The 25,852-nt window shown below is 54.5% G+C and overlaps 1 protein-coding gene across 3 annotated transcripts; it reads right to left on the bottom strand.

The window, feature by feature from the left end:
- Positions 1-10,856: 10,856 nt before the first annotated feature.
- Positions 10,857-22,322, bottom strand: SEMA3G (semaphorin 3G). Of its 3 annotated transcripts, none has more exons than XM_010365013.2 (16): positions 22,096-22,317; positions 20,352-20,512; positions 20,164-20,226; positions 19,790-19,909; positions 19,384-19,474; positions 19,139-19,258; positions 18,829-18,974; positions 18,499-18,613; positions 18,319-18,388; positions 17,941-18,085; positions 17,425-17,656; positions 17,238-17,329; positions 16,487-16,528; positions 15,539-15,767; positions 15,097-15,236; positions 10,857-13,654 (listed from the first exon to the last, which is right to left on the bottom strand). In XM_010365013.2, exons 1-16 carry the CDS (start codon positions 22,208-22,210, stop codon positions 13,184-13,186), a joined length of 2,352 nt encoding a protein of 783 aa, XP_010363315.1. In that variant the 5' UTR covers positions 22,211-22,317; the 3' UTR covers positions 10,857-13,183. The 3 variants fall into 3 exon arrangements, with proteins under 3 accessions (XP_010363315.1, XP_010363316.1, XP_010363317.1); XM_010365014.2 differs by having other exon boundaries at positions 19,139-19,255; XM_010365015.2 differs by lacking the exon at positions 20,164-20,226 and having other exon boundaries at positions 22,096-22,322.
- Between the last annotated feature and the right edge of the window lie 3,530 nt (positions 22,323-25,852).

Genomic DNA, 25,852 nt, shown 5'->3' with positions numbered 1-25,852 from the left:
GTCGGGAGTTCGAGACCACCCTAGCCAACATGGTGAAACCCCATCTCTACTGAAAATACAAAAATTTGCTGGGCATGGTGGCAGGTGCCTGTAATCCCAGATACTTGGGAGGCTGAGGCAGGAGAATCACTTGAATCAGGGAGGTGGAGGTTGCAGTGAGCGGAGATTGTGCCATTGCACTCCAGCCTGGGCGACAGAGCAAGACTCTGTCTCAAACAAAAGCAAGACAACTAGGATGGAAATCTGGCAGAAGGCCTAGAGAGAAATTGAACAAAGCCTATGTTACATTTTTATGTTTTTAATAATTTCATGGGATTTGGTTAGTGGGGAGAATTCAGAACCAGATAGTTCTCAACACCTTGCCACTGAATCATCGCCACTAACGGTGGAAGACAATGTTCTCATTCCAAACGTTGTAGACCCTGAAGACTTATATCTGAGGTGTGTATGCAATGAGTGTCTTCAGATTTGAGCAAATTCACTTGAAATCAAATGGAGGCTGGCTGTGTCTTTCTGTTATTATCAAAGTATACACGCAAAGTAACACAGACTTTTAAAAGTCTAATAGTACTAAAAGGATTATAATGAAAAACAGTTTTGACTTACCCTTCCCTACTTCCATTCCTACTCTCTAAAGACAACTACTTCCCATTTTTTAAAGCTGTTTCTTAATTTATTAATCTTAGACATTATTGACTTTCTATTATGTTACATAAAGATTTAGCACCTTTAGAATCTTCTCATTTTTGACTGGGCACGGTGGCTCATGCCCATTAATCCCAGCACTTTGGGAGGCCGAGGCAGGCAGATCACTTAAGGTCAGGAGTTCAATACCAGCCTTGCCAATATGGTGAAACCCCATCTCTACTAAAAATACAAAAATTAGCCAGGCACAGTGGTGGGTGCCTATAATCCCAGCTACAAGGGAGACTGATGCAGGAGAATTGCTTGAGCCTGGGAGGCAGAGGTTGCAGTGAGTCGAGATCACACCACTGCACTCCAGCCTGGGCAACAGAGCAAGACTGTCTCAAAAAATTAAATTAAAAAAACATAATCTTCCCGTCTTCATTCGCCTCAGATAATTATATCGCAATTTTCATTAATTTTCAGTGTTTATATTATGATGCTAGAAATACTGTTCACCACTGAGCCAAGCAGTACACTATACCTTTCCTCTTTTGTACAATTTTTTTTCTGAAATTAATAACTGCTTTTTTGGTATATACCTATTGCTCATTCTTCTCAAATGTTGCAAATGATCAAAAAATGTCTCAAAATGCAATTTTCCTCATAGGCCAGGCATCAGATCACTATCAGCTGCACTTCTTTTCCTGAAGACCTGCCTCCCAGAGCCACCTCCTCCTGGGCTGGCTGCTCCTAAAGTTCCTGCACAGCTGTCCTCCTACGGCTCCCCACAATTATGCCCTTTTTCTTCATTTCCTTTCTCTTGGGTTTGACGACTCAATCCTATCCTTGCTTATTTGGCTATCCAGGGAAATTTTGTCAGAGCTCTACAAGTAACAGGAACATTTTTTAATTGTGAGCTTTCATATAAAACACAATATTTAACCCATTCTAAAGATTCAACTCTTGCAGTGACAATTCATAACTGAAAGATGCTCCCTAGATTAAGACTTTAGTTCTAAACCTAGAGTTTCTGTAACTTGGGTCACTAGGCATATTAGGGATCTGTGGTAGTATTAATATATTTTCTTAAGGAGTCTATTGTATACTCAAGTGTGAGAAACACTATCTAAACTGAGAGTAATGGCCCCTAACAGTGCCCTCTCGACTTCAGATTCAGTGGGTAGAAGGGGAGCTTGGAAGGGGGCAGTTTTTGTCACCCAGATGTCAGCTGCCCTACCTCTGTGTACAGTTGGCGTTGTGGGTACTTGCTTAGCTAACAGGACAGTGCATGCATACACACACACACCTGTTAACTATTTCTTACTCTTTGTATTTTTAGTCTCCACTGATGTTAATAGCCTATTTTTATAGACTGGAAACTCCAACTTTGAAATGTTCTATTCTTCATCTGGGCCTAATCAGTCATTCTCCACTAAATAACTGGCTTATTTCTTTTTTCCCTTTTTTTTTTTTTTTTTTTTTTTTGAGACAGTCTGTTGACCTCGTGATCCGCCCACCTCGGCCGCCCAAAGTGCTGAGATTACAGGTGTGAGCCACCGCACCCGCCACCGTGCCCGGCCTCTTTTTGCTTTTTTTTCTTTTTCTTTCTTTCTTTTTTTTTTGAGAGGGAGTCTCACTCTGTTGCCCAGGCTGGTGTGCAGTGGCACAATCTTGGCTCACTGCAATCTCCGCCTCCTGGGTTCAAGCGATTCTCCTTCCTCAGCCTTCTGAGTAGCTGGGATTACAGGCACATGCCACCATGCCAGGCTAATTTTGTATTTTTAGCAGAGACAGGGTTTCACCAAGTTGGTCAGGCTGGTCTCGAACTCCTGACCTCGTGATCTGCTTGCCTCAGCATCCCAAAATGTTGGGATTACAGGCATGAGCCACCATGCCCAGCCCTTTTTTTTTTTTTTTTTTTTTTTTTTTTTTTTGAGACAGGGTCTCACTCTCTGCAGTGGCATGATCATGGCTCACTGCCCCGACCTCCCTGGGCTCAGGTAATCCTCCCACCTCAGCCTTCCAAGTAGCTGAGACTACAGGCACGCACCACCATGCCTGGCTAATTTTTTTTATTTTTTTTTTAGAGATGAGGTTTCACCATGTTGCCAAGGCTGGTCCTGAACCCCCGGGCTCAAGGGATCTGCCCACCTTGGCCTCGTAAAGTGCTGAGATTACAGGCATAAGCCACCACACCCAGCCAGCTTCTTTCTTAAATAGGCTTTTAGTTTAGAATAGTTTTAGACTTACAGAAAAATTGTAAAGATAGTATAGAGTCCCATATATCCCAAACCTACTTTCTCCTACTATAAACACATTAGTACAGCAAATTTGTCACAATTAAAGAATTAATATTGATACATCATTATTGACTAAAGCCCAAATTTTATTCAGATTTTCTTGTCTTTTCTGTTCCAGGATACCACATTGCATTGTGCCATATCTCCTTAGGTTCCTCTTGGTTGTGACAGAGTGGCAGACTTTCCTTGATTCTGAAGACCTTGATAGTTCTGAGGAGTACTGGTCAAGTATTTTGCAGAGTGTCTCTCAACTGGGATTGTTCTGATGTTTTTCTCATGATTAGACTGGGGTTATGGGTTTTAGGGAGGAAGATACAGATGAAGTGCCATTTTCATCACATCATATCAAAGTTACATAATATCAACATGACCTGTCACTACTGAGGTTGACTTTGATCATTTGGCTGAGGAAGGTTTTGTCAGATTTCTCCACTGTAAAGTTACCCTTTTCCCCCCTTTTTCTTTTCTTTCTTTCTTTTTTTTTTAATTTATTTTTTATTTTTTTGAGATGGAGTTGTACTCTGTTGCCCAGGCCGAAATGCAGTGGTACAATCTTGGTTCACTGCAACCTCTGCCTCCCGGGTTCAAGCAATTCTCCTGCCTCAGTCTCTAAGTAGCTGGGATTACAGATGTGTACCACCACACCAGCTAATTATTTTTTAGTAGAGATGGGGTTTCACCATGTTGGCCAGGCTGGTCTCGAACTCCTGACCTCGAGATCCACTCACCTCAGCCTACCAAAGTTCTGGGATTACAGGTGTGAGCCACTGCACCCAGGCTTTTCCTCTTTTCATATTACACCTTCCAAAAGGAAGTCACTATGTGGAGCCTACAGTTAAGTAGGGATTTTTATGCAACTCCTTGAGGATGGAGTATCTACATAAATTATTTGGAATGGTTCTGCATGGGAGATTTACCTATTCTCTCCTGCTCACTTATTTAGTCAATTTTTTTTTTTTTTTTTTTTTTTTGTGAGACGGAGTTTTACTCTTGTTGCCCAGGCTGGAGTGCAGTGGTGCAATCTTAGCTCACTGCAACCTCCGCCTCCCGGGTTCAAGTGATTCTCCTGCCTCAGCCTCCCAAGTAGCTGAGATTACAGGCATGCACCAGCCACCATGCCCGGCTAATTTTGTATTTTTAGTAGAGACAGGGTTTCACCATGTTGGTCAGGCTGGTCTCGAACTCCTGACCTCAAGTGATCCACCCGCCTCACCCTCCCAAAATGCTGGGATTACAGGCGTGAGCCACCGTGCACAGCCTGTTCAATCATTTAGTATGGACTCCTGGACATGTATTTGATACTTTGGGTTACAATGTAATAATACTTTATTTTGTTGCTCAAATTGCTTTCACCATTGGGTGTTCATGTGTCCTTTTCACACATCCCCATCACTGTGTGTTTGGTTTGGTTTCGTTTTTGAGCACTTTTTTACTTTCTGGCACAACAAGATGCCCCAAGCTCATCTTCTTTTAAATGCCTGTTTCATTACAAACACATGTTTAAAAATTTTAGGCCGAGCGCGGTGGCTCACGCCTGTAATCCCAGCACTTTGGGAGGCCGAGGCGGGCGGATCACGAGGTCAGGAGATCGAGACCATCCTGGCTAACACAGTGAAACCCCGTCTCTACTAAAAATACAAAAAAAAAAATTAGCCAGGCATAGTGGCGGGCGCCTGTAGTCCCAGCTACTTGGGAGGCTGAGGCAGGAGAATGGCGTGAACCCGGGAGGCAGAGCTTGCAGTGAGCCGAGATCACGCCACTGCACTCCAGCCTGGGCGGCAGAGCGAGACTCCGTCTCAAAAAGAAAAAAAAAAATTTTTAATACCTATTTTCATAACTGATGTGTCTTATTAGAATTAATTACTGTTTCATAACTTAGGAGCTGGGACAAATTAGTTCACTTAGGGATAGTAGAAATAGATGTTAAACAAAACTTTCCCAAAACACCTGCTCCCCTTCCTTTAATCGTTACCTTTACAGGAACCATAAACTAAGGCCAGAAACCTCAGAATTTCCTTCAACTTCCCTCTCTGCCCAGCCAACCTCTTTCTTGTCAGTTTGACTGTTTTTCAAATGTTTGCCTTCCTCTCTTTCCCATTGTCAGTGCTCAGCTCAGACTTTGGTGCCTCATAGGATGGGCAGCAAAAGTCTTCTGTCTGCATGGTTTCCTGTGTCCACTTGCTTCTCTGACACATCCACCCTTTTCCCTTCTGCCAATTACCACAAAACATCTGCTAACTCTTTGCTCAGGATGGCCCTGCTGAGATTGGCGTTCAAGACCTTCTACAAATAGGGCCTTCCATAGCTGCATCTCCCAGGACACCCCACCCACAGGCGTTCTGCTCTGGCTGCCTCAGAATACTGGGCCCTGGGCCTGGGGTTCTCAGCCTGGAGAGTCCTGGCATCCATCTTCAGCCTGTTAAACATAGCCTAAGGGCTACTTCTTCATCTCTAAGCACTCTTACTGGCTCTATTTGTACCCCCTGTTATAGCCCATGTCATTCTCTGTCTGTCCTACAGTTGTGGGTCTGTCTGTCCTGCTAGATCAGAAGCTCCTTATCGGCAGGGACCTGTCTGTCTTATTAACCTTTCTTCCCCTCATGATGCCTGGCCCAGGACTCCACGTTCAGAGGCAGTTTAATGTCTACAGAATTGATGGATGCTCCACACCCTGTATTCATAAGCCTCTGTTTTGCTGCTAAACACCAGAGGGCACTGTTAGCATGTTGATGAAGACGATTATGATGACCTCCCCCTCCCCAGACCTGGAAGGCTGGGAATGGCTTATGAAAATCTTGCTTCTGTTTTAGGATTGCATGAGACTTATTGCACCTCAATTGTTCTAAACACATCTGTTTGAATTTATTCGTGACGCACGTTCCAGTTGGGATTAGAGATGAGTTTGAAAGCTACTAATGACGGTTCCCCCTCACAGGTCAAATCCTCAGACAAGACCTCTTTCATAGTCTCTCCATATCCAAAGTGGCTCTCCTAACCCACCAAAAATGTCTCCCAATTACTCACTGACAGGCATCCAGCTGCCCTCTCCTCCACCAAAAATTGCGACTGCCAGTCCCAAGGGGAATGTGGGACATGATTCTATTCCTTTTCTGCCCCACCCTCCTCCCACATGCACAAGTACATGTCCACCCGAATGCACACTCACTGACATCAGGATCTCTAGGTGGTGGCTCAAAAGCTCTAGCCTCTATGGGTGGGGTGGGAGGATGCTGTGAGAAGCAGCACCTCCACTGGCCCTGACCCCAGGGAGACAGCATCAGTTTCCCATGTGCCCCCAGTCACAGCATCATGGGGGCCCCCAGGTGTGAGAAGTCTCCCTAGTGAGCCGGGCGCGGTGGCTCACGCCTGTAATCCCAGCACTTTGGGAGGCCGAGGCAGGCAGATCACAAGGTCAGGAGATGGAGACCAATGTGAAACCCCGTCTCTACTACAAATACAAAAAACTAGCCGGATGCGGTGGCGGGCTCCTGTAGTCCCAGCTACTCAGGAGGCTGAGGCAGGAGAATGGCGTGAACCCGGGAGGCAGAGCTTGCAATGAACCGAGATCGCACCACTGCACTCCAGCCTGGCGGACAGAGCGAGACTCCATCTCAAAAAGAAGTCTCCAGGCCGGGCGCGGTGGCTCAAGCCTGTAATCCCAGCACTTTGGGAGGCCGAGACGGGTGGATCACGAGGTCAGGAGATCGAGACCATCCTGGCTAACACGGTGAAACCCCATCTCTACTAAAAATACAAAAAACTAGCCGGGCGAGGTGGCGGCGCCTGTAGTCCCAGCTACTCGGGAGGCTGAGGCAGGAGAATGGTGTGAACCCGGGAGGCGGAGCTTGCAGTGAGCTGAGATCTGGCCACTGCACTCCAGCCTGGGTGACAGAGCGAGACTCCGTCTCAAAAAAAAAAAAAAAAAAAAGAAGTCTCCCTAGTGACTAAGCCAGGAAGCTCCATTTCAAAGAAGCTGGCTATTTGCAAAGGTGTCATGGCTTGTACATTTTTCCAAAAAACGACAGAAAAACTGAAGAACTGATTTTTTTCCCCAAAACAAAAAACCCTTGCCCTCACTTCTCCCTAGCAAACCTGCTCTAATCCTGGGATCCCTGAGCAATGTGACAGCATGAGGTCCAGATGGAAGGGGTAAGCCCCAGGAGCCCCTTCCCCTTGCTTTTGGTGTAAACTGGCTTCTTGACCCTGCCCTGCACACACCTCTAATAAACAGGAAGGCATCTGCGCCATTAGTATCCATCCTTTTCAGAGCATCTGAGACCTGTCTGGACCATCAAAGCCATCTCCAGCCCCCGGGAGCATACTGGAGGAGACACCAGCCTTGCCAAAACAATTCTCCATTGTGTTCTTCCCCTTAGAAATCATGGGTTTGTAAACAGCCCCTTACATTTCGACAGGTCCTGCCCTGCCTTTGTGCTGGTGTGTTGTTTTTTCTTCCCTGAACAATGTCCTTTCCAGTAGGGCCAGCCGTTCACACCATTGTCTGAGACCCTTGGACTACAGGAAACATCACCAGATTCTTATCAGCTGGGGGCAGCAGTAGGGGGGTGAACAGATGAGATCATGTCCACAGAGCAAGTGGCTGGTGTACCACATCATTCCCCATGCCTTCATCTGTGAGAGCAGAGCCCACCTCGCCCTCCATCAATCTGGGCTTCATGTGTCCTGAGTCCAGTCCCCTCCATTTGGTGGTAGACACCTGGACTCTGTTCCAGGCCTCTGTTGAGTCACTTTGGAATCCTATCAGCCCGCAACTGTCTCCTTGCCCTGGTCATTCTTCACAGCAGTGAAACAGGCCCTTTCGGGTGGATTAGGGGATACTCTGGTCATCATCCTCTCTGGGGTAAAGAGGTCAAGACTGGTCAGCTGAGTCCTCCCATCAGCAGTGTCCCTGCGTGCAGGCTATTAGCTAGCCACTGGAGGCCTGGCCCAAAGACAGCCCCATATCCCTTACATGGCCTCCCTGGAGACTCTGCAGCAGCCCTCGTCCTCAGTGGAGAGTGATTTTTTTAAAGGCTTCATGAGGAACCAGGAGTTTCCTTAATAGAAATCCAGCAAGGAAAGTGAAAGGCTTCATTAGGACGCAGTCTCTAAGGGAGAGGGGCCCAGTAGTGGTACCCACAGCAAAGGCGGCCAGGGACTGGGCAGTGAGAATGGGCACAGGGCCACAGCTGCCTTGCCTTGTCTCCTATACACCCGAGGGATGGCTGAGTATGGAAGGAGAGCCAGGGTGGGGCCCAACAATTCCCAGGCACCTTATCAGATTTTTATTTATTTATTTATTTATTTATTTATTTATTTATTTATTTTTTGAGACAGAGTCTTGCTTTGTTGCCCAGGCTGGAGTGCAGTGGCACGATCTTGGCTCACTGCAACCTCTACCTCCCGGGTTCAAATGATTCTCGTGCCTCAGTCTCCTGAGTAGCTGGGATTACAGGTGTGTGCCACCAGCTAATTTTTGTATTTTTAGTAGAGAAGGGGTTTCACCATGTTGGCCAGGCTGGTCTCGAACTCCTGACCTCAGGTGATCCACCCACCTCAGCCTCCGAAAGTGCTGGGATTGCAGGTGTGAGCCATCGTGCCTGGCAACCTTTTCAGATACTGTGTCCAAACCTAGCCCTACCCACTGTCCCTCTCTCCAAGTTTAGAGTGTTAGAAGACCCTGGGAATTTGTTCTTGGTGTATGTTGAACTTCCTTCTTGTAGAACCCACTGCAATCCAAGACTTAGGTGAGGCTGGGATGGGACCTTAACTGGGATGGAAACTGGGCTATTTCTGAGCAACTACCTCCTAGCTCTAAGACGTGGTTGGCCAAGGGCGCCTCTGTTTGCTGGATTTCCAGAGGCATGTGAGCCAGGCTTCTGGGGCCCACCTGGCTGGAGCTGCAGCTGGACCCCCTGCCAGCCCATAAAGAGGACAGGCTGGCGGGAGGTACACCAGGTTCCTGGGGGCTGCTACCTGACCACTCTTCCAAGCAGGGGATTCTAGGGCTGTCTAGGGCCTGACCCCGAGCTTAGCCAATGAAAGAAAGGCCCAGGAGTCACTTGAGAAAGTGGAAACTGCTGTTTTCCTCTTATTCTGACTCCTCCCTGCCCCCCACCTTCTTAGAAACGATTCTGTTGGATGGCAGGACAGCCACAGACTAGGGGTGAATGCTAGCCCTCCACAGAGGACCATGCCAGACACAGGAGGGGCCAGAAGTAGGCTGGGTATGGGAGGACGAGAGCCGGGAACAGAGTACAGTCCAGGCCCAAAGGGCAGCAGATTGGCCGCTTGGCAGCCCTGTCCTGGGGTAGCAGAGTCTACTCCGGCAAGGGTCATAGGAAACCAAGATGTGGCTATTTCATCAGAAGGCTGGGGCTTCCGGAGCCTACAGGCTGAGAAGGCAATTACTAATTAATCAAGCTCACATGTTAAGGGAGGGAATTAACCTAATCAACATTTTTCCAAAATATGTTATTCAAAATGTTAGAAACATGAGATGTTAGCTGCTCCATGGGAAAAAAGAGAGAACCAAATGTTTTGGAAAAGCACATAGCACATAGTAGGCATGCACATTAGCAAGAGATCATCACAGGACTTCTCAGGGCCTTCACAGGGCAAGCCAGCAGGCAGCATTTCAGCTCTGTCAGGGCCAAAGGGGCAGAACACGGGGACCACGAGATCTTGGAGGGTCCCATGGGATTATAGTTATCTCTTGGAACCACTGGGCTAGTCTCATTCTCTAAGCCCCTTTCCAGCTCTAAATCTGTTTGGGAAGTCATGGAACAGAGGCCCCAAGAACAGAGGAAGCATTAGACACAGAGGAAAGAGCTTTGACAAGACGAGAGAGAGGCTGAAATCACTGAGGCAGGAAATAGGGCTTGAGATGGGAGGGGGAGGTGGCGTGGACCAGGGAGGGGTCTGGTCCAGAGGGGTCTTCCAGGCCACCCTGGGGAGAGTGGTGCATGAGGGAAGAAGGGGGCTCCGGAGCCCGCCTTCACACACCCCTCCCAGCCCAGCACACTGTGCCAGGTGGGTGCCCTGGTGACACTTCTCAGTCAGAGGTGATGATGCTTCCTGGGGTGGGGTGACAGGGTTTCAGGCTCTGTCAGGCCTAAGTGATCGTGGAGGGCGCAAGGAACAAAAGGAAAGGCCAGCTCCAGGGCCCGGACTGCAAGATGAGACTTATGACTGACCTGTTAAGACCCCTAGTCTACAGCAGGGATTGAGGGACCTGCTCAAGCAAGAGGCCCAGGGAAGTCTCCCTGGGAAGGTAGGGTTATGACCCTTCAATCTTCCTCCAGCAGCAGTGGAGTCTGCTCTTTGGGGCTGGGGTGTTGATGTCACTAGGGAGTGGGAGCCATGCCCAGACGGACCTCCTGCAGTGTGCCCAATAGGTCAGATGTTCGGGGCCTCCCCTCCTTTCCAGAAACCACAGCCCCCACAGCACAGCCCCAGTCCCCCAGCCATGAGGACTTAATATCCGTTGGTATGTGGCTTGGGATGAAGGCAGGAACCATGCCAAGTGTCACTGTGACAAATGTCAAGTGTTATTATGAAAAAGGAGCAGAGCTGCCTACATGCCCAGCTGCCCTTTGCCAATGTTTTTTTTTTTTTCCTCTTTTGGTTCAAGATCCTCCTGAAGTCCCAAGAAGGTCAGTCTTACAAACCCACAGGCCAGGATGTTCCTCATTTAATGAGCAATCTCAGCTTCATAGACAAAGCCCTCTAACTCCTTCCTTCCCCTGATACCCATCTTCCTCCTTTCTAGAAAGCACCACCCAGTCTCTTTCTTTAAGTCCTTTTCCAGCTCTAAAACCTGTTTGGGAAATCATGAAACAGAGGTCACTCAGGGTGACCTTCTTTCTCATGCAATGGATGGGAGGGCTCTTCATTTTCAGCTCATGTGCATGGCATCAGTCCATTTAGTACAATACACAGATACACAGTAATAATATAATTACATGATGCAAATATTAACTTCATCTCTTTCCTTGTAAATTCGGCTTTTCTCACCAGAGCTCAGGGGCAGTCATGACAATAGTAATTACAAGAAATATGCTCTGAGAACAGAGAAACCACAAAGCCCATCTCAACATACAAATACAAAAATAGAACTCGCACATACAGGGCGTTTCCAGGAGTTAGTAGCATACAGTACCATGGGTGGGGTGCGGTTGGCAGAAGCTGTCCACTTTTTCCAAGTGCAGGTGTTCGTTGCTGAGGACCTTGTGCTCCTCCTCCCTTCATTTTCTAGAGTAACTTCCCAGAGAACCCTGCCTGGAGCCTGCCAAGCCAGAGTCCAGCCTAAAGGCCCAGAGGGCTGTTTGTTTCTTTCTGGCCTCCCTAGGGTAGAGGGCAGAGCTGGCTGCAGCTCTGATACCCTTTCTTGGAGCTCCACACTCTCTCCTCCCCGCTTTAATCCCCTCTGTCTCCCCTCCCTTCTGCTCTTCAGCCCCTATCCTTTCCTCCTCTCCTCCTCTGCTTTGACCAGCTGACCTCCCAGCAGACAGCACTGCAGGCTGGAAGGCTTCTCAGGGCGTTGATAGGTTAATCTCTGCTTCTGGTTCATTTACTACATGGCCAAAGGGGAGAAAGGAGGGGTATTTCAGGTCCCAGTTCTCTGGAGGTGCCAGGGGTAGGGGAAAGATAAAACCCAACGCAGTCTGGGTTTGAGTTTCAGTGGGGCAGGGAACCCTGTCTTGCTTTTTATCTTTTTTTCCCCTCCTTTCTTTGTCTTGGTTGTTTTAACGGAGAGAATCTCAAACCCGGTGGTCTTATCTCTTTCCAGTCAGTTTTGTGGGTCATGAATGTGTTCATGTGCAGGCTGGGAACAACTTTTCATTTAGTCCTCCTCCTCCCCTCTGTGCTCCCCAGCCTGAGAAACTGCTGATGGCAAAAACACCTCCACTACGTGCCCAAGCAGAACGCATCCTTGCCATCCGATCTTTACCCCCAAGAATCAGCAGGACTTACACTTCGTTTTTTTCTCTACCTTGTTTCCCCCTTAAAAGAAAAGCAGTCTTCCTAAATCCATTTAGCATAAAACAGAGATTCCAGAGATGGAAACACTGGGTCTTACAGGTGGCTTCTGAGCTAACTGATGCCATCCTGAGTCCTTGTGGACACCTGTTCCTGCTGGGTCCCACAGTCTATCCTAAGGGTCTCCTGCCCTCTGTCCATCTCCATATCCTCTCAATCTTCTGCCTCCCTGGCCCTGATTCTGAGGACTGCAGGGCTCACAGAGCCTCCACATCCCCAGCCTCCAGGGCTGCGGCATGCTTACATCACCCTGGGAAAGACAGCCCACTCTTCCCGCCTGCACCCTTCCCCAGTTCCCCCGCCCTATCTCTAGTCCACAGACACAAGGGACAACAATCCCCCAGAACCCACCCCTCCCCGCTCGTGGGCGTGGAGAGCCTGACAGTGGGGAGGGGGTCCTCTCAGGAGGGGTAGGTATCCCAGCAACCCTGGCCTGGGGAAAGGAAGTCAGGCTGTGAGATGCCCCCACCTGGTTTACAAAGTGAAGCCTGAGCCCTGACCAACCCAGATCCCTGGGGACTCTAGCAGTCCATGCCTCTAGATTATCTATGCCTTTCTGTGATTCTCAGATGGAGAAGAGGTGGTGGGCAGTGGCAGAGAGCCACCAAGATATCATGGCACGACAGGAGAGGAGGTGCATTGTTGCTCCACCTTCCTAACACCTCCATGTTCCCTCCCCACGTCGGTCAGGTAGGCTCTTCTTACAGGATGCTAGCTTAGAGGCCATTTCCACCCTCCTCTGGCTGCCTGAGAGCCTGCTACCGGGACACCCCCTAGACCCACCCACACACCCACTCTGAGGGTCACTCAGAATGGCCATTGTTCTGTAGGCTGGGAAAGAACCACCCAACCCTCTTGCCTCTGGGCACACCCGGAAATGTGCTCCGGAAGCCAGGCCATCTCTGAGAACAAATGGCAGATCCCTTGGGGCTGCCAGTGGCCAGAGGGTGCTGGCTCCAGCCAGGTCTGAGAGCACAGAGAGGGGGCAGCGAACAGGCCTCAAGCACCCGGCCCCTCCATCAGACCCCAGTCTTTTCTGTAGGTGGCCCAGTAGCAGTGTGGGGCACTGCTACTTAGAGACACTCTTAGACACCCGTCTCTAAGAGGCAAACAGACGTCCTGACCCCCTCTGCCCTAGCCAGGTGGGTGGGAGATGCTGGGAGCTGCTAGGGAGCTCCCCCAGCCCATCCTGACCACCCCTCCTCTGCCCGCTTCTACGTGGCCTCCACCTCCCGGGGCGTCCGATTGTGCTCAGCATGCACCCGGCTCTTCATCTTCTTGCCTAGCTCCAGCCCTGCCCAGCTCTTGCCCTTGGCCTGCTTGCCCCGGCTCCGGCTCCGGAAAGAGCCTGAGCATTCCATGGTGCCCCTGCACCACACGCGCTCACAGTACTCATCCACCCGGGGCAGGTTGGCAAAGCCGATGAGCTGCAGGATGTCCTTGTACCAGGCCTTGGGTCGGGTGGAAGCCAGGCCTCCCCGGGCTGGGGGCTCCTCTGGCTTTGGCTCCGGAGGGAACACATTGTCCAGCTGTGAGGCCACAATCACCACCAGAGCCAGGCGGACCACAGTCTGGGAGAAGCCATGCTCCAGAGTGGTGCAGGTGTATGTGCCTGCATCGAAACGGCTGAGCCTGCGGAACAGCAGCCCTCGCTCCGTGTGCAAGACTCGCTCGTCCGTCTTCACCTGCCAGGCGGGTGGGAGGGCATGAGTGGGGTGCGAGGTGGGAGTGTACCATCAGCTTCTCTGCCCCAGCTTTTCTGCCATCCTTGGGGCCCAGTGCCTGGCTACTTCTTGCCCTGTTCTCCCCTTCCCAGGAGAGGACCAGCAGCTTGGCAGTGTGGGCCTCCTCTAGACCACGAGCTAATTCAGGTGGGGCCTCACCTTCCCATAGCCCAGGAAGGAGCCTTCTCAAGGATTTTACTGGCTGGTTTCTCCCTTAGTCAGAGGACACCATTCTTGGCCTCAGAGGGCCCTGGCACACATTCCCAAGGAACAGAGGGGCTAAGATGTTATCCCCTTAGCCCTTCTGGAGGGACCATCCCATCTACAGGCTTTTCTCAAGGGAGGGGCTGTGCCCCTGGGCCCAGGACTAGGCTTCAGAACCTCCCTATGCTGCACACATGCACATGCACGCGTGCGTGCACACACACACACACACACACAGAGACACACACGCGGCCTTCCCATCCTGGTCTGAACTGTTCACTCCCCCGACGGTGCGAGCTGACAGCCCCAGCCCAGGGTGGGCTGAGCGCCCATCACAGCGTGGGAAGCAGGAGTGCCGTTCTGATCCCAGCTGGCCTCTGGCCTGGACCCTGTGTGGGCTTTAGTCTGCACATCTGTGTGTTGAGGGTGGATTGCTTGGGCCGTTAGCTAGTGTTGTGAAACACCATCTTGTTGCTCCCCTCCTCCCCTGGGGAATCTTCTCAGTGCCCAGCCCAACAGCTGGCCCAAGGCTAGCCTCCCCCAGTTCCCAGGCTGGAGGGAGAGCCCCTCCTGTAATCAATCCACTCCTGCCCCTCCCCTTCCCTGCCCCAGCCAATGCCTATCCTCAGGCCCCAGACTTAAGCCATCCCTGGGATTGACAGACCTTTCCGGATGGGGGAGGAGAGGGCCTGAGCAGACAGCTGGACTCCAGGGAGGAAGTGTGGGGCCAGGCTTTGAAGGTGGAGGGCAAGGACCAGTGGTTAGGAACCCAGAAGGTTCTCTTCTGTTGTGTGTGTGTAGCATAGGGAGGTTCTGAAGCCTAGTCCTGGGCCCAGGGCACAGCCCCCTCCCCTGCCTGGGGCAGAAGAGAACCAAGAACCCCTGGAGAAGAGAAACCTTCAAAGATGAGCCATGTGTGTAAACATGGAAGACTTACTGGCCAGCCCAGACCCTCTTCCCTCTCTTCCATCACCCACCCGCCAGACTGGGGGAGTTCCAGCCACACCTGGCCTGGGCATTCCCAGAAGGCAGACATAGGGCACCTCCATCTAGGTACCCCAGGAGCCTAATACATACTTTTCTTAGGTTGATCTTGGCAGGTTCTCCCCAGAACCCCTTTCTAGGGCTCAGGTCTTGGGGTTCAGGATGGGAGGTGACCTCAGGACATGGAGGCTGGAGGCAGGGGTCTCCTCACTCACCTGGTCAGGCCCCTCATCCCCTGGCCTCTGCAAGAGCCAGTGGACAGCAGCCTGGGGAGACTTGGGCAGGCACTCCAGGAAGGTGCTGTTGTGCTCCGTGCCGTAGACCGTGGTAGCCGCCACAAGTCCCACTGCCTCCCCTGGAGAGAGGCAGAGGTTGGCTCAGCTTGGGAACTATGGGACCCAGATCCCAGTGCCACCACCTGACACCACAGCTCAGAAGCTCCACTAGTATGACAAGAACTTAGGCATCCATGGATCCCCAAGCCAGCCACTGTGTCCAAAGGCCCTGCTTCCATGCACTAGCAGGAGCTACACAGAGAGGGAAACAGGACTATCCGTCATGACAAGACCATTCTGAGAACACACTTTGCAAGGGTGGAGCCGAGCCACAGGGGTGAGTGACAGCCCAACCTGGGCCCTCCCACCTGCCACCACTCACCTTCCTGGCTCTGGCCCAGGCACTGCAGGACAGGGTTGCCATGCCGGATGTCCTGCCGGCGGAACCGGCGCTTGCCGAGGCTGGGGCGGTAGTGGGTACAGGAGGCACCATCCCAGGCACAATATGGGTCCCGGGCTAGGCAGCACTCTGCACAAGCAGTGCCGTAAGTCTCACACTGGTGCAGCCGCAGCTGGGCCACACCTAGCCGAGAGCCCACATACAGCATTTGCTGAGGAGGGACGGAAGTAGAGCCTGAGGTGAGCCCGGGCTTCGCCCACACGCAGCCAGGCTCTCAGCCCCTTGGCTTCCTGAGACCCCTGCCACTTGCAGGAAGTCTTCCAGAACCTCTTGGATTCATTCAAAAAATAAAAAGTGTTTATCACCCACCTGCTGCATACCAGATTCTGTGCCAGGACACAGAAGGGATGGAGGAGAACCAAGACCTGGGATGTTTTCTGTTAAGGGACTTCTCCAGGCCCTCCCAGCTGCTGACCTTTGCCCTCTATCCCAGGGGCCTTTATCCTGACTTGTCCCTGACTTTAGAGGTGCACCTTGCTTTAAGCAATCCTTGCACAAAAGTTAGGATTTGCACAAAGATACACTGAAGCAGATAAATATGGGGAGATGGATTTTGCCACTTGGCAAATATAGTAGGCTTCTAAAAAGTGGCCTTGTTGGACTTAACATCTGGATTTTGTTTTCAGGCACACTTTTGCCTCCCTTAGGAACTGGGCTTTGTGGCTATCCCCTTATCTGGACACGGCCCCACTTACTCGGTGCTTCCAATGCCCACTGGCCACTTGTTGCAGGGGCTAATCAGGCCTGCCTCAGCACAGCTTTCCCCAGACTACAGTGGAGCTTGAGGAGGCTATGGAGCAGGGGCAGAGGAGGAGGCTGTGGAGCAGGGGCAGAAAAGGGGTCCAAGAGGAGGGTGGCAGCTGCTCTTACCCTTTTGACAGAGATCTCCATTTCAGTGATAGGTGTTGGCACCTGGGGAAGGAGAAGGGTCTCAGCGTGGGTGGGGTGGACCAGGACCTGTCACTGCACCCCGGCTTTCAGTCTCCTCCAACCCTGGGGTGGGAACCACCTAGCTCCCAGGCTGGGTCTTGCACTCCTTGGCAGCTAAGGCTGCACAGTCTTTCCCAGACAATGGGTTACAAGAAAGGCCCCCTGGTCATGGCTGGCCTCCAAGCAGGAGGCTTGGCTGAAAGCACAGAGCTAGAGTGTCCCCTCTCTCCACTTGTTCCCCAGCAATGAGGCAGCTGTCCTAAATTACCCAGCTCAGGTCCAGGAGGTACAACAGGCCCCCAAACACAGACGATCCCCTTCCTGAGTCTCTAGAGGGGCCAAGAGAACATCTAGGAGCCTTGGGGTCTCAACCATCTCCTCCTTGCAACGTGAGCCCAACAGGGTTTTGCAAAGGGTTGCTCCCCTTGACCATCCCTCCCAGCACCCCAGGCACTTTCAGCTCACAGGCTGTAGCTCTGGGCCTCCAGTCATTCATAAGTGGCTGCAAGGCCTCTGCCACAGCAGAGGTGGCGGGGGCATCTCTTTCTGCACCCTCTCCCCAGCATCCTGCCAGCTGCAAATTCAGTAAAGACAGGCTGGCTCCCTACTGGGCTTGCTCCTGCATCCCTGTAGCTAGGCTCAGACCCAAAGATGGGGCTTGGAGGGACCCTTCCATCAGCCCCTTGCTTACCTTAAACACCTGGAGCTCCTCCAGAACCACTTCCTCGGGTTCAGCTGAGCCCCCTGCCTGGAGGGCGATGACTTTGAGCACAGAGCCTGAGTCTGGGGCCAGGGAGGAGGGGTCAGCAGGACAGGAGGGGACAGCCAGGGACCCCACACCCCTCTCCAGCCTGGCCACTCTTGCTCAGCTGTCCTACCAGTCCCCAGGAAGATGACATCATAGGTCCCATCCTCTGCCTCCACGCGGTCCACCACGATCTGGTGCAGCTGCTGGGCCAGATGGGTCTTGACAAGGACAGGGCGGCCATGCTGAGGCCGCACAGGCCAGAACATGAGGGGGTGGGCTCGGGCAAACTGCAGCACCTCATCTGGGTAGTCCTTGGTGCTGCCAAAAGGCCGCCCTGGCTGCGCAGTCATCTTGCTGGGGCACTGTGGGCAGCAGGGAAGGGAGGGCCTGAGGTATCCTGAGACGGCACACACACCCCCACCACCAGTCTGTTTCCACCCCAACCAGGGCAACCTCTCTCACTGCAGGAGGGCTCTCCTCTTCTACTACACCCACCCCACCCCACCCCACCCAGGCCCTCTGGAGCCCAGGCTCAGCCAACGTCCGCTGCTGTGGGGGTGCATGGGGATATGGGGCCACTCCAAGGAGCCCTTCCCCACATCTGCTCAGAACTCGATTCCCTGGCCTTACCCCAGGAGATACTCACCACGCCAGGGCGGGGGAAGGGCACCTTGCCCACATAGGGCCCCCACTGGTGCTGAGGCCCATCTCGGTGGGCAAAGGGCCCATTGAAGACCTCCCAGATGTCCGCCATGTGGTACACACAGACGGCGAAGCCCTGGAACACAGCACTGCCAGGGCACACGGGACAGTTAGGCCAGAGTGGCCATCAAGGACAAGAAGGGGACAGCCTGGTTCCATAGGCAGGACAGAGGATAACAGTGCCTGTGCAAGCAGAGACACCAAAAAGCAAAGACCCCAAGGCAAAGGCAAAGAGAGACTCAGAGAGTACAGTCATAGGTCACAAAGACAGGGCCCATGGCAAGGCCAGGGTGCTGGGTGCAGGGAAGCTGGGTGTGCCCACCTGACAGTGCTGAACAGCGCATACACCTCAAGGCTCTTCCCGACCTTGGGCCATAGCAGGAACACGTCCTCTGGGGTAGAGAAGGGAGCACGAGTGTCATGGCCACCGCCAATGCCCTGACTCACCAGCTCTCAGCCCTCCCTAGTCCTCAGCCCTAGACCTGCTTGGCCAGGCCCTCACCTAGCTGGTCAAAGTGGGTCTCGGCACCACCAGGGCCAGGCACTGAGCAGACCAGCCTGGCCTTGAGGAAAGTGCTCCATTTGTTCACCAGCACCCGCTGGCCCCCGGCATCATTCTGCAGGATAAGGGGCCAGAGTCAGCCTTGGGCCCCACGAGGATGGGTCCCACCATCCATTCTTCCACCCTCACCCACTCGGGGAGAGGTATGCATGTCAGCTTTGAATCCTTGCCTCAGTTTCCCTACTGCTGGCCAGGGGTGGGGGGAGAAAGGTCTGGGAATGGGAGAGTGCAGCGGGGACTTGAACCTCACCACCCCTTCCCAGCTCTCACCACGCAGACGCGGCCCACGCGGCTGACAGTGACATAGTTCGAGCCACCATCGGGCGAGGGGACAGTCTCCGAGAAGAAGAAGTACACCTTGTCATTGTCCTGGTCAGAGTTCTCAGGGATCCGGGCGGCCATCACAAACCGGGGTTCTGGAAGGGCGATGGGGTCATGCTGGGTGGAAGCGCCCCACAGGGCAGGATGGGAGCAGAACCCAGTGGGGTGAGGAATGGGGCAGGGGGCTCCCACTGGAGGCTGGTGTCCTAGCCGGGAAAGTAGCCTCTTCCCCCCTGCCAGTTCCAGGGGCAGGCCTCACCGTGCAAGAGGCTCTGGTCAGAGTCAGAACGCAGAGCTGGCCGACGCCCTCCACTTCGGAAGATCACGGCCTCTCGCCCCAGGAAGTCAGCGGTGAGACCCGTGTACAGCTCCCCGCCTGCTGTGGGGGTTGGGGAACAGAGTCAGGGGAGGAGGCCCAGGCCCAGCAGCCGGGTCCCTCCCTTCTCAGTGACATAGGCCAGCTGCCACCTTCCCTGTTCCCACCCTGGCCTGGGCATCACCCACCTACGAAGGTGCTGGCAAAGGGACGGCTGGGTTCGTGAGGGCACCGCCCCCGGCCGCTTTCCACACTGCCGGGCTCCAGGTGGAGCACATGCTAAGGGGAGGGAGAGAGGGAGGGAGGGAGAGAGGGAGGGAGGGAGAGAGGGAGGGAGGGAGGGAGGGGCGTCACCTGGGAGACACGCGCCAGCAGCCCACACCCAAGCAGGAGCCCTTGCGTGCAGCTAGAGAGTGGGGGCGGGCGGAAGGCGTCCTCATCCAGGGCCCCTCTAATGGGGTCAGCTCCCCGACACAAAGGCGCCTTTCAGGCCCCTGCCCCTCTGTCCCTACCCAGGCTCAATGGGAACGTTCAGGCAGCAGGGAGGAAATGTCACTGCCTCCCAGTCCCTTGTGGGGCCTGGCCCAGGCTCACCTCCCCACGGTGGCCCACTGTGATGAGGGCACAGGTGGGCTGGAAGGCCCCAGTGCCACAGGCTAGCAGGTGGGTCCGGTTGTGAGGCTGCAGCACCCGCACGAAGTTGGCACACTCTGTCTGCGGGGAGAAGGAGCGGGTGGCTGAGGGGTGAGAGGGGGTGCTCACCATCTCCTTGGGGCCCAAGGCTCAGCCCTGTCTGGCAGTCAGCTCTGGGGAAGGGGGTGGGTGTGACAGTCCCAGCAGACCTTCAGAAGCCCTCAGGATCTGCTCCAAATGCCCCTGGTAGAGGCACCTGGGGCGTGGCCACAGACTATCCTGAAGGTCAGGGCAGGGTGTCGGGTTGAGGGGCCATGCCTCCCGACAGCACTCACCAAAGGATCTCTTCCCTTTTGAACACACTCCTCCCTCTGTCCTGGCTGCGGCGGCCACAGGACCTGAAACACAGCCTGGCTGACCTCAGGTCCTCCCCTGATCTCACAGGCTCAGTTTCCCCATCTGGCCTCCCATCTGGAGGTGCCCAGCTCTCAAACAGACCCTCTTCCCTGCCAGTCCAGCTCACCTCCCGGGGATCTGGCCACGCCTGGTCCAGTCGCAGAGAGTAGAGGGCGTCCAGGCCACCCAGAAAGAGGCGGTCCCGGTACTCATCTAGGTACATGGCCTGGAGGTTCAGGGAGCCCCGGGGGCCCAGAAAGATGGCAGAGCGGTTGGCAGACAGGAGGTCTAGGAGGGAGTACAGGAAGGCAGATCAGGGCCATGGCTCAGCCTAGTTCCCCAGCCAAGGAGTGGAGGTGGAGGCCCTGGCTGAGCATCCACCCCCGACACACTCACATCTGGAAAATGTTTTCATCCACATGGTCCTGGAAGGTTTTTGGACCATGGCTCCTGGGGACAGGTGGGACGGGAGGCTCAGAGCCTCCCACCCAGCCCAGCCTACCCTAGGACCTACCTCCCACCCCTCCATTCCTTAGCCCTTCATCGTGCAGCTAACATCTTCCCACTGTCCCATCTGTGCCCTACCCAGTCCCCAGGGAAGATGGCCCCAACCAGCAGAAACTAGAGCAAATGGCTGGAAGATCCTGGAGGAAGGGCGGGAGTCTTTGCAGGCCGCCTGACTCAGCTGGAGGGTGGGCCAGCAGGCGAAATTGTTCCCAGCGGAGGGGACCCCTGGCAACCTCCTGGGTGCAGGAGAGGGCGGGTATGGCCAGGAAGGGCTCCCACCTCCAGTCCAGGGATGTGGCCGAAGAGAATTTCCCCCCATAGATGTTGGCCATCCTGGCCCCAGAGATGAGAGCTGGGAGCTGTCTAGGGACATTGGTCCCAGGAGTTGAGGATCCTGAGGTAGGTCCTCTGGGCTTGGCTGGGGAGGGGGAGGCAATGGGGGCAGTAGGATGTGGTAGGAAGGGGGCACTGGCCACCTTTGGGAAGGCCCAGAGTGTCCTATGCCTTCCCTACAGAAGCACCTCCACCCAACACCCATTCGACCCCCAAAACTCATCAACAGTCTCTTCCGGGAAGCCCTCCATGGATGACAGTACCTTGGGGAACTTTCCCTATTTGGGGCTTTTTCTAGTAGTCTGACCTCCTGCCAAAACCACAGGTCCCAGAATAAGACCACATTCCCCTCAGCCTCTCCAGGAAGGAGCAGTGTCTCCCCGACCAGACCGGGCTTCCCAGGGGAAGGTGGTCACCCCTCCGGTTTCCTTAGGAAGGATCTGCCAAGAACCTGTCTCAGGGGCCTTCCCTGGGCCCGTCCGTGGAGGCCTGAGCTGGCTCACATGTCTAGGGTAGAACACAGGAACCCCCAGGCTGGGATGGGCAAAGAGGGGAGGTGAAACTCCCCCTGGGCTGAGGCACTTCTTGGATGGAGGAGCACATGAAGAAAGCCACTCTGGGAAGTGGGCTGCAAGGGGTTCCTCCCCTTCTCTGCGGCCCCAGGACCAAGGGATAGAATGCTGCCCACTCTCCCATTGGCCATCCTGGGCAAAAAGTGCCAGCTGAGCCCAGACAGACCCTTCAGCCCCACCCTTTCTGTCCCTCTCCCCTGCCTGGTCCCTTCCTCTGTCCCCTCCCCATCTTTATTGAGTTATCTCGGGGTTTCCATCTGTCCCTTTCTCAGCAGTCCCCCTCAGGTCCCTCCCCACCACCCTGGTCCTGTCTCCCAGGACCTGCCTCCCTCCCACTCCCCTACAGCTGGCCAGGCACCCAAGAGCCCAAGGCACCCAAATAGGGCACATGCACACAAACAGAGCACATGCACACAAACAGAGCACATGCACACAAACAGGGCATGCAGGGGCTGGTACCTCGGTAGGAGAGCCGCAGGCGGGGCACACTGGGGCCAGGGCTGGTGCCGGAGCTACCCCCATGGAGCAGGAGGCCCCCTAGCAGCCAGCAGATGGCCCAGGCTGAGGGGGCCATGCTGGGGAACTGAGGGCACCGCTGCCGCCTGCCTGCAGAGCTGCCCTCTGGTCCTGCTGGCCGCCGGCTGTAGTTTGCTCTGCTGCCACCAGGCCACCACTTATAAGGCAGTGGCTCCACCCAGTCCTGGGCGGGAAGAGGGACGGGGGAGAGAAGGAGGCCGGGGCCTTGCCGTCCACCTGCCACTTCTCCTTCCACCTTGTTGGCCCAGTGCAGGCCTTTGTGTCACACTGGCCAGCTCTCCATTGGGAAGACCTTCCCAGCTGGGGCATGGGCCATGTGTACAGAGATGTCCACAAATAAAGGTCCTCAGGCTCCAGCAAAGTGACAAGTGGGGAGAGAGCCTGGAAGGGAGATCAGGGATCAGAGGTCGAGGTTGATGGGCTGGGTAGAGGCCTACCTGGGCTCTGCCTTGTTCTCTGCCCCTCCACTGCCCACAGCAGAGACCTTCCAAACTGGCCCTGCCCCAATTCCAGGATGTTCCAGCCCCCTGAAGCCTCAGGCCAGACTCTCCAGCTCCCCTGGCTAGGGGTGGGGGGGTCATTCCTAGCCCAAGGGGCACCGTGTCCTAGGCCGGTGTTTGAGGTCTGGCAACACTTCATAGAGCCAGCAAGAGATGACTGCCCAGCCTCTTCCACCCAGGCCTGTCCCCATCTGGCTTCCAGCCACCCCAGCCTCTTCCCACATCTACAGGCCCCATCTCAGCTCACCAGGCTTGCTTTGGGGTAGGGGACAAGGGCATTAGGGGACCCCATGCTGAGGGAACCTCCCCTTGCCCTGCCTCCCTCAGGCCTCCAGTACTTCCAGAGACTCAAGGTCCAGAGCTTCACCAGGTCAGTGATGGTTCTTCCCAGGGACCCCATACCCCAAAGGCCCTGCAGACACCTGTGCTCTCTCAGAGCTCACTCCCCCTGCCCTGAATGCTGACTGGGCAGCGGGGGCGGGGGGCAGCACAGAAAGCCACAGAAGAGGGCCAAAGGGGAAATGGTACTGAGAACCTGAATCTGGGGTGAGTGACAGGACCTCCCCATGCTCCCTCCTCCAGAACAGTTCCCACCTCACCCCACCCCAGAACCCTACACTAAGAACCTGAGGCCCTGGGCACTAAAGAGATTTTAATTTTGAGCTGGAGTTTGAGTTCCCAGGATTGTAACAACTCCTGCAGGTTGGGCCTCCCACATGGACTGGCCTGGACCCTCTGGGAACTTGGGGGGCACTCAGAGAGGGAAGGACCTGGCCTAGGCCACAGAGCAGGCTGAGAATGGGTCCAGCTCAGCCCTGCCCCTTCCTGGGACCCTCCTTTGCTTCTGGGCCTTCTTGGGAATATGGGGACCCTACCCTCCTCCCCTACCTCAATCCTGAAATGGAAACAAGCTGGCTTCTTGGGTCCTAGAGACCTACAACTCTGCCTCCCTGTCTCCATCTCCCTTCACTCACACAGGCAGCCCCTTGCCCACCTCCTTCAGCAGGGGGCTGGCCTGGAGGTGGGCAAGGGGCTGCCCAGAGAGACCAGTGATGGAGCTCAGCCCAGCCCTGCCTCTGGCCCTGCTAGAACGCCTTGGCCAAGGCCTTTCCGTCTCTGGGTTGTTCTCTGCCCCTCCACTGCCCACAGCAGAGACCTTCCAAACTGGCCCTGCCCCAATTCCAGGATGTTCCAGTCCCCTGAAGCCTCGGTCAGACTCTCCAGCTCCCCTGGTTAGGGGTGGGGGGTCATTCTCCTCCCAGATGGGGAGGGACCTCCTCCTCCCAGGGCCAGGGATCAGCCATCCTGGGTGTAAGCAGCCTTTATAACCTGATGAGTGGGCTTGCACAGGGGCTGCTGTCAGGGTGACCATATCCTGGGACCCTGGGGTGGAGTGCTTCTGCCTCAGTTTCCCTGGGGAGGTGTGGCCAGCACACTGCCCAAGTTCGGGCCAACTTCTAACTGGAGACTGAACCAGGCAGCCCTTCAGCCAGCATGTGACCAACAGCAGCGGGCAGGTGGCCCAACACTCCTCAGCCTGCCAGCCCGCCATAGGGTCTCAGCTCAGCCAGACGCCCAGCAGGGGCTGCAGGGAGGCCTGGGTCGACTGGAGCAGGGTATGGGGGCAGCCTACTCCACACTGGCGAAAGAGCCTGTGGCAGGCTGGGAGTCTGAACTCTACTGTTAACGTGTGTGGCCTCAGTCAGGTACTCTCCCTCTCTGGGCTTCAGTTTTCCAGGCTAGGGGGCAGGGGGTAGGGATCCTCTCTAAAGGCCCCCCTGCTTGCCAGCTGCAGGTGGGAAAGACCCCAAGGGTGCCCTGAATTCGCGGTATCAATGGGCCCGCGGTATCTAGATACACAGGTATCTTGTGCCATCTAGTGGACAAAGAAGGAACTGCATGAGGCCCCCAAACTCGCTGCGTTGGGATAGCAGGGCCATCCAGCAGAAACGGCAGTCTCTTGAGGTCGCTAGCAGTAACCAGGCAAACACAATATAAAGAAGCAGGAGCAGTGGAAGATGCTCCAGTGATTGCTCTTGATGGAGGAAATCAAGGGAGGCTTCATGGAGGAAGCACTATCCAAGCAAAAGCCCACAAATGGAAAGGATGCAGCAAAAGAGGCAAAACTAGATGATTCATGTAGGATGCAAAATGCCATGTACTGGTGGGAGATGGTGAGCTGGCTGATACCTATGTGAGGTGCGTGTTCATGCAGCAGGTGCCACTGGGTGGGTATGTGGACGGTCACAGCCCAGCCTCTCCCAGCCAGAATTCTGGGGTGGGCATGCCTGGAAGGAATGGATGCCCCCAGTCCCCTCCCCACCAATTTCATGGATGGAACAGGGATATTAGGACAATGTCATGCCCCCTCCACCCCCACGGACCTCCAGCTGCTTGCAGAGGGTGAGCCCCCCCGCTTCCCATCAGCCATCCCTCACAGCTCCTCCCTCTCCACCCCAACCCTCCCATAGTCTCCTCTGGGACTTCCATCTGCAAGCGGAGCCATTCATCTTCTCCTCCTGTCCAGGACTTGTCCCCCTCCCTGCCACAGCTGATGAAGAGAGAGCCAGGACATGGCAGAGCCCTCCTTCCCCCACTGCCCCTTCCTGACAATCCTCACTCCCTTCAACCCGAGCACACATGGCCCTTGTCTGAGGCAGCAGCCTGCCCCCAGAATGCACCCTCTCTGTAGCTGGCCCAGACACTCTCCTGTTTCCTTCACAGAGGGCTTAACTCTCTTCTCCCCAATCCCATTGGCATCCCACATCCCCTGGGTACCCCCCATCTCTTGGGTCACTGTCTTCCTCATTGTCATGGTCCCCTCCCCCTACCTCAGCTACCCACCCTCCAGGTCACTATCAATAAGGGCATGACCTTCTGCCTGTCCATTTGGAACATCTCTTCCTCTGGACATCACCATCGGCAGCTCAGCACCCCCACTGCCACATCTTTCACTTGCTGAGGCCCATCTGCCTGCCCCTCCTTGCCTTGAGCCTCCTCTTTCTCCCTGTACAGCTTGCACCTGTGACTAGCTCTAGACCCGGGCCCTGGCAGACACTGTCCGGGGCCCAGTAGCCACTGGCCTGCTGCAGAGCTTCCCCGCATCTCACATGGTCCTTTTTTTCCTGTTTCACTGGGTTGATACCCCAGCATACAAGCCATTCCCTTACCCCTTCTTA

Source organism: Rhinopithecus roxellana, chromosome 1 (genome assembly GCF_007565055.1).
Source record: "Rhinopithecus roxellana isolate Shanxi Qingling chromosome 1, ASM756505v1, whole genome shotgun sequence".
NCBI classification, from domain to species: domain Eukaryota; kingdom Metazoa; phylum Chordata; class Mammalia; order Primates; family Cercopithecidae; genus Rhinopithecus; species Rhinopithecus roxellana.
This window is presented reverse-complemented; position numbering and strand designations above follow the sequence as displayed.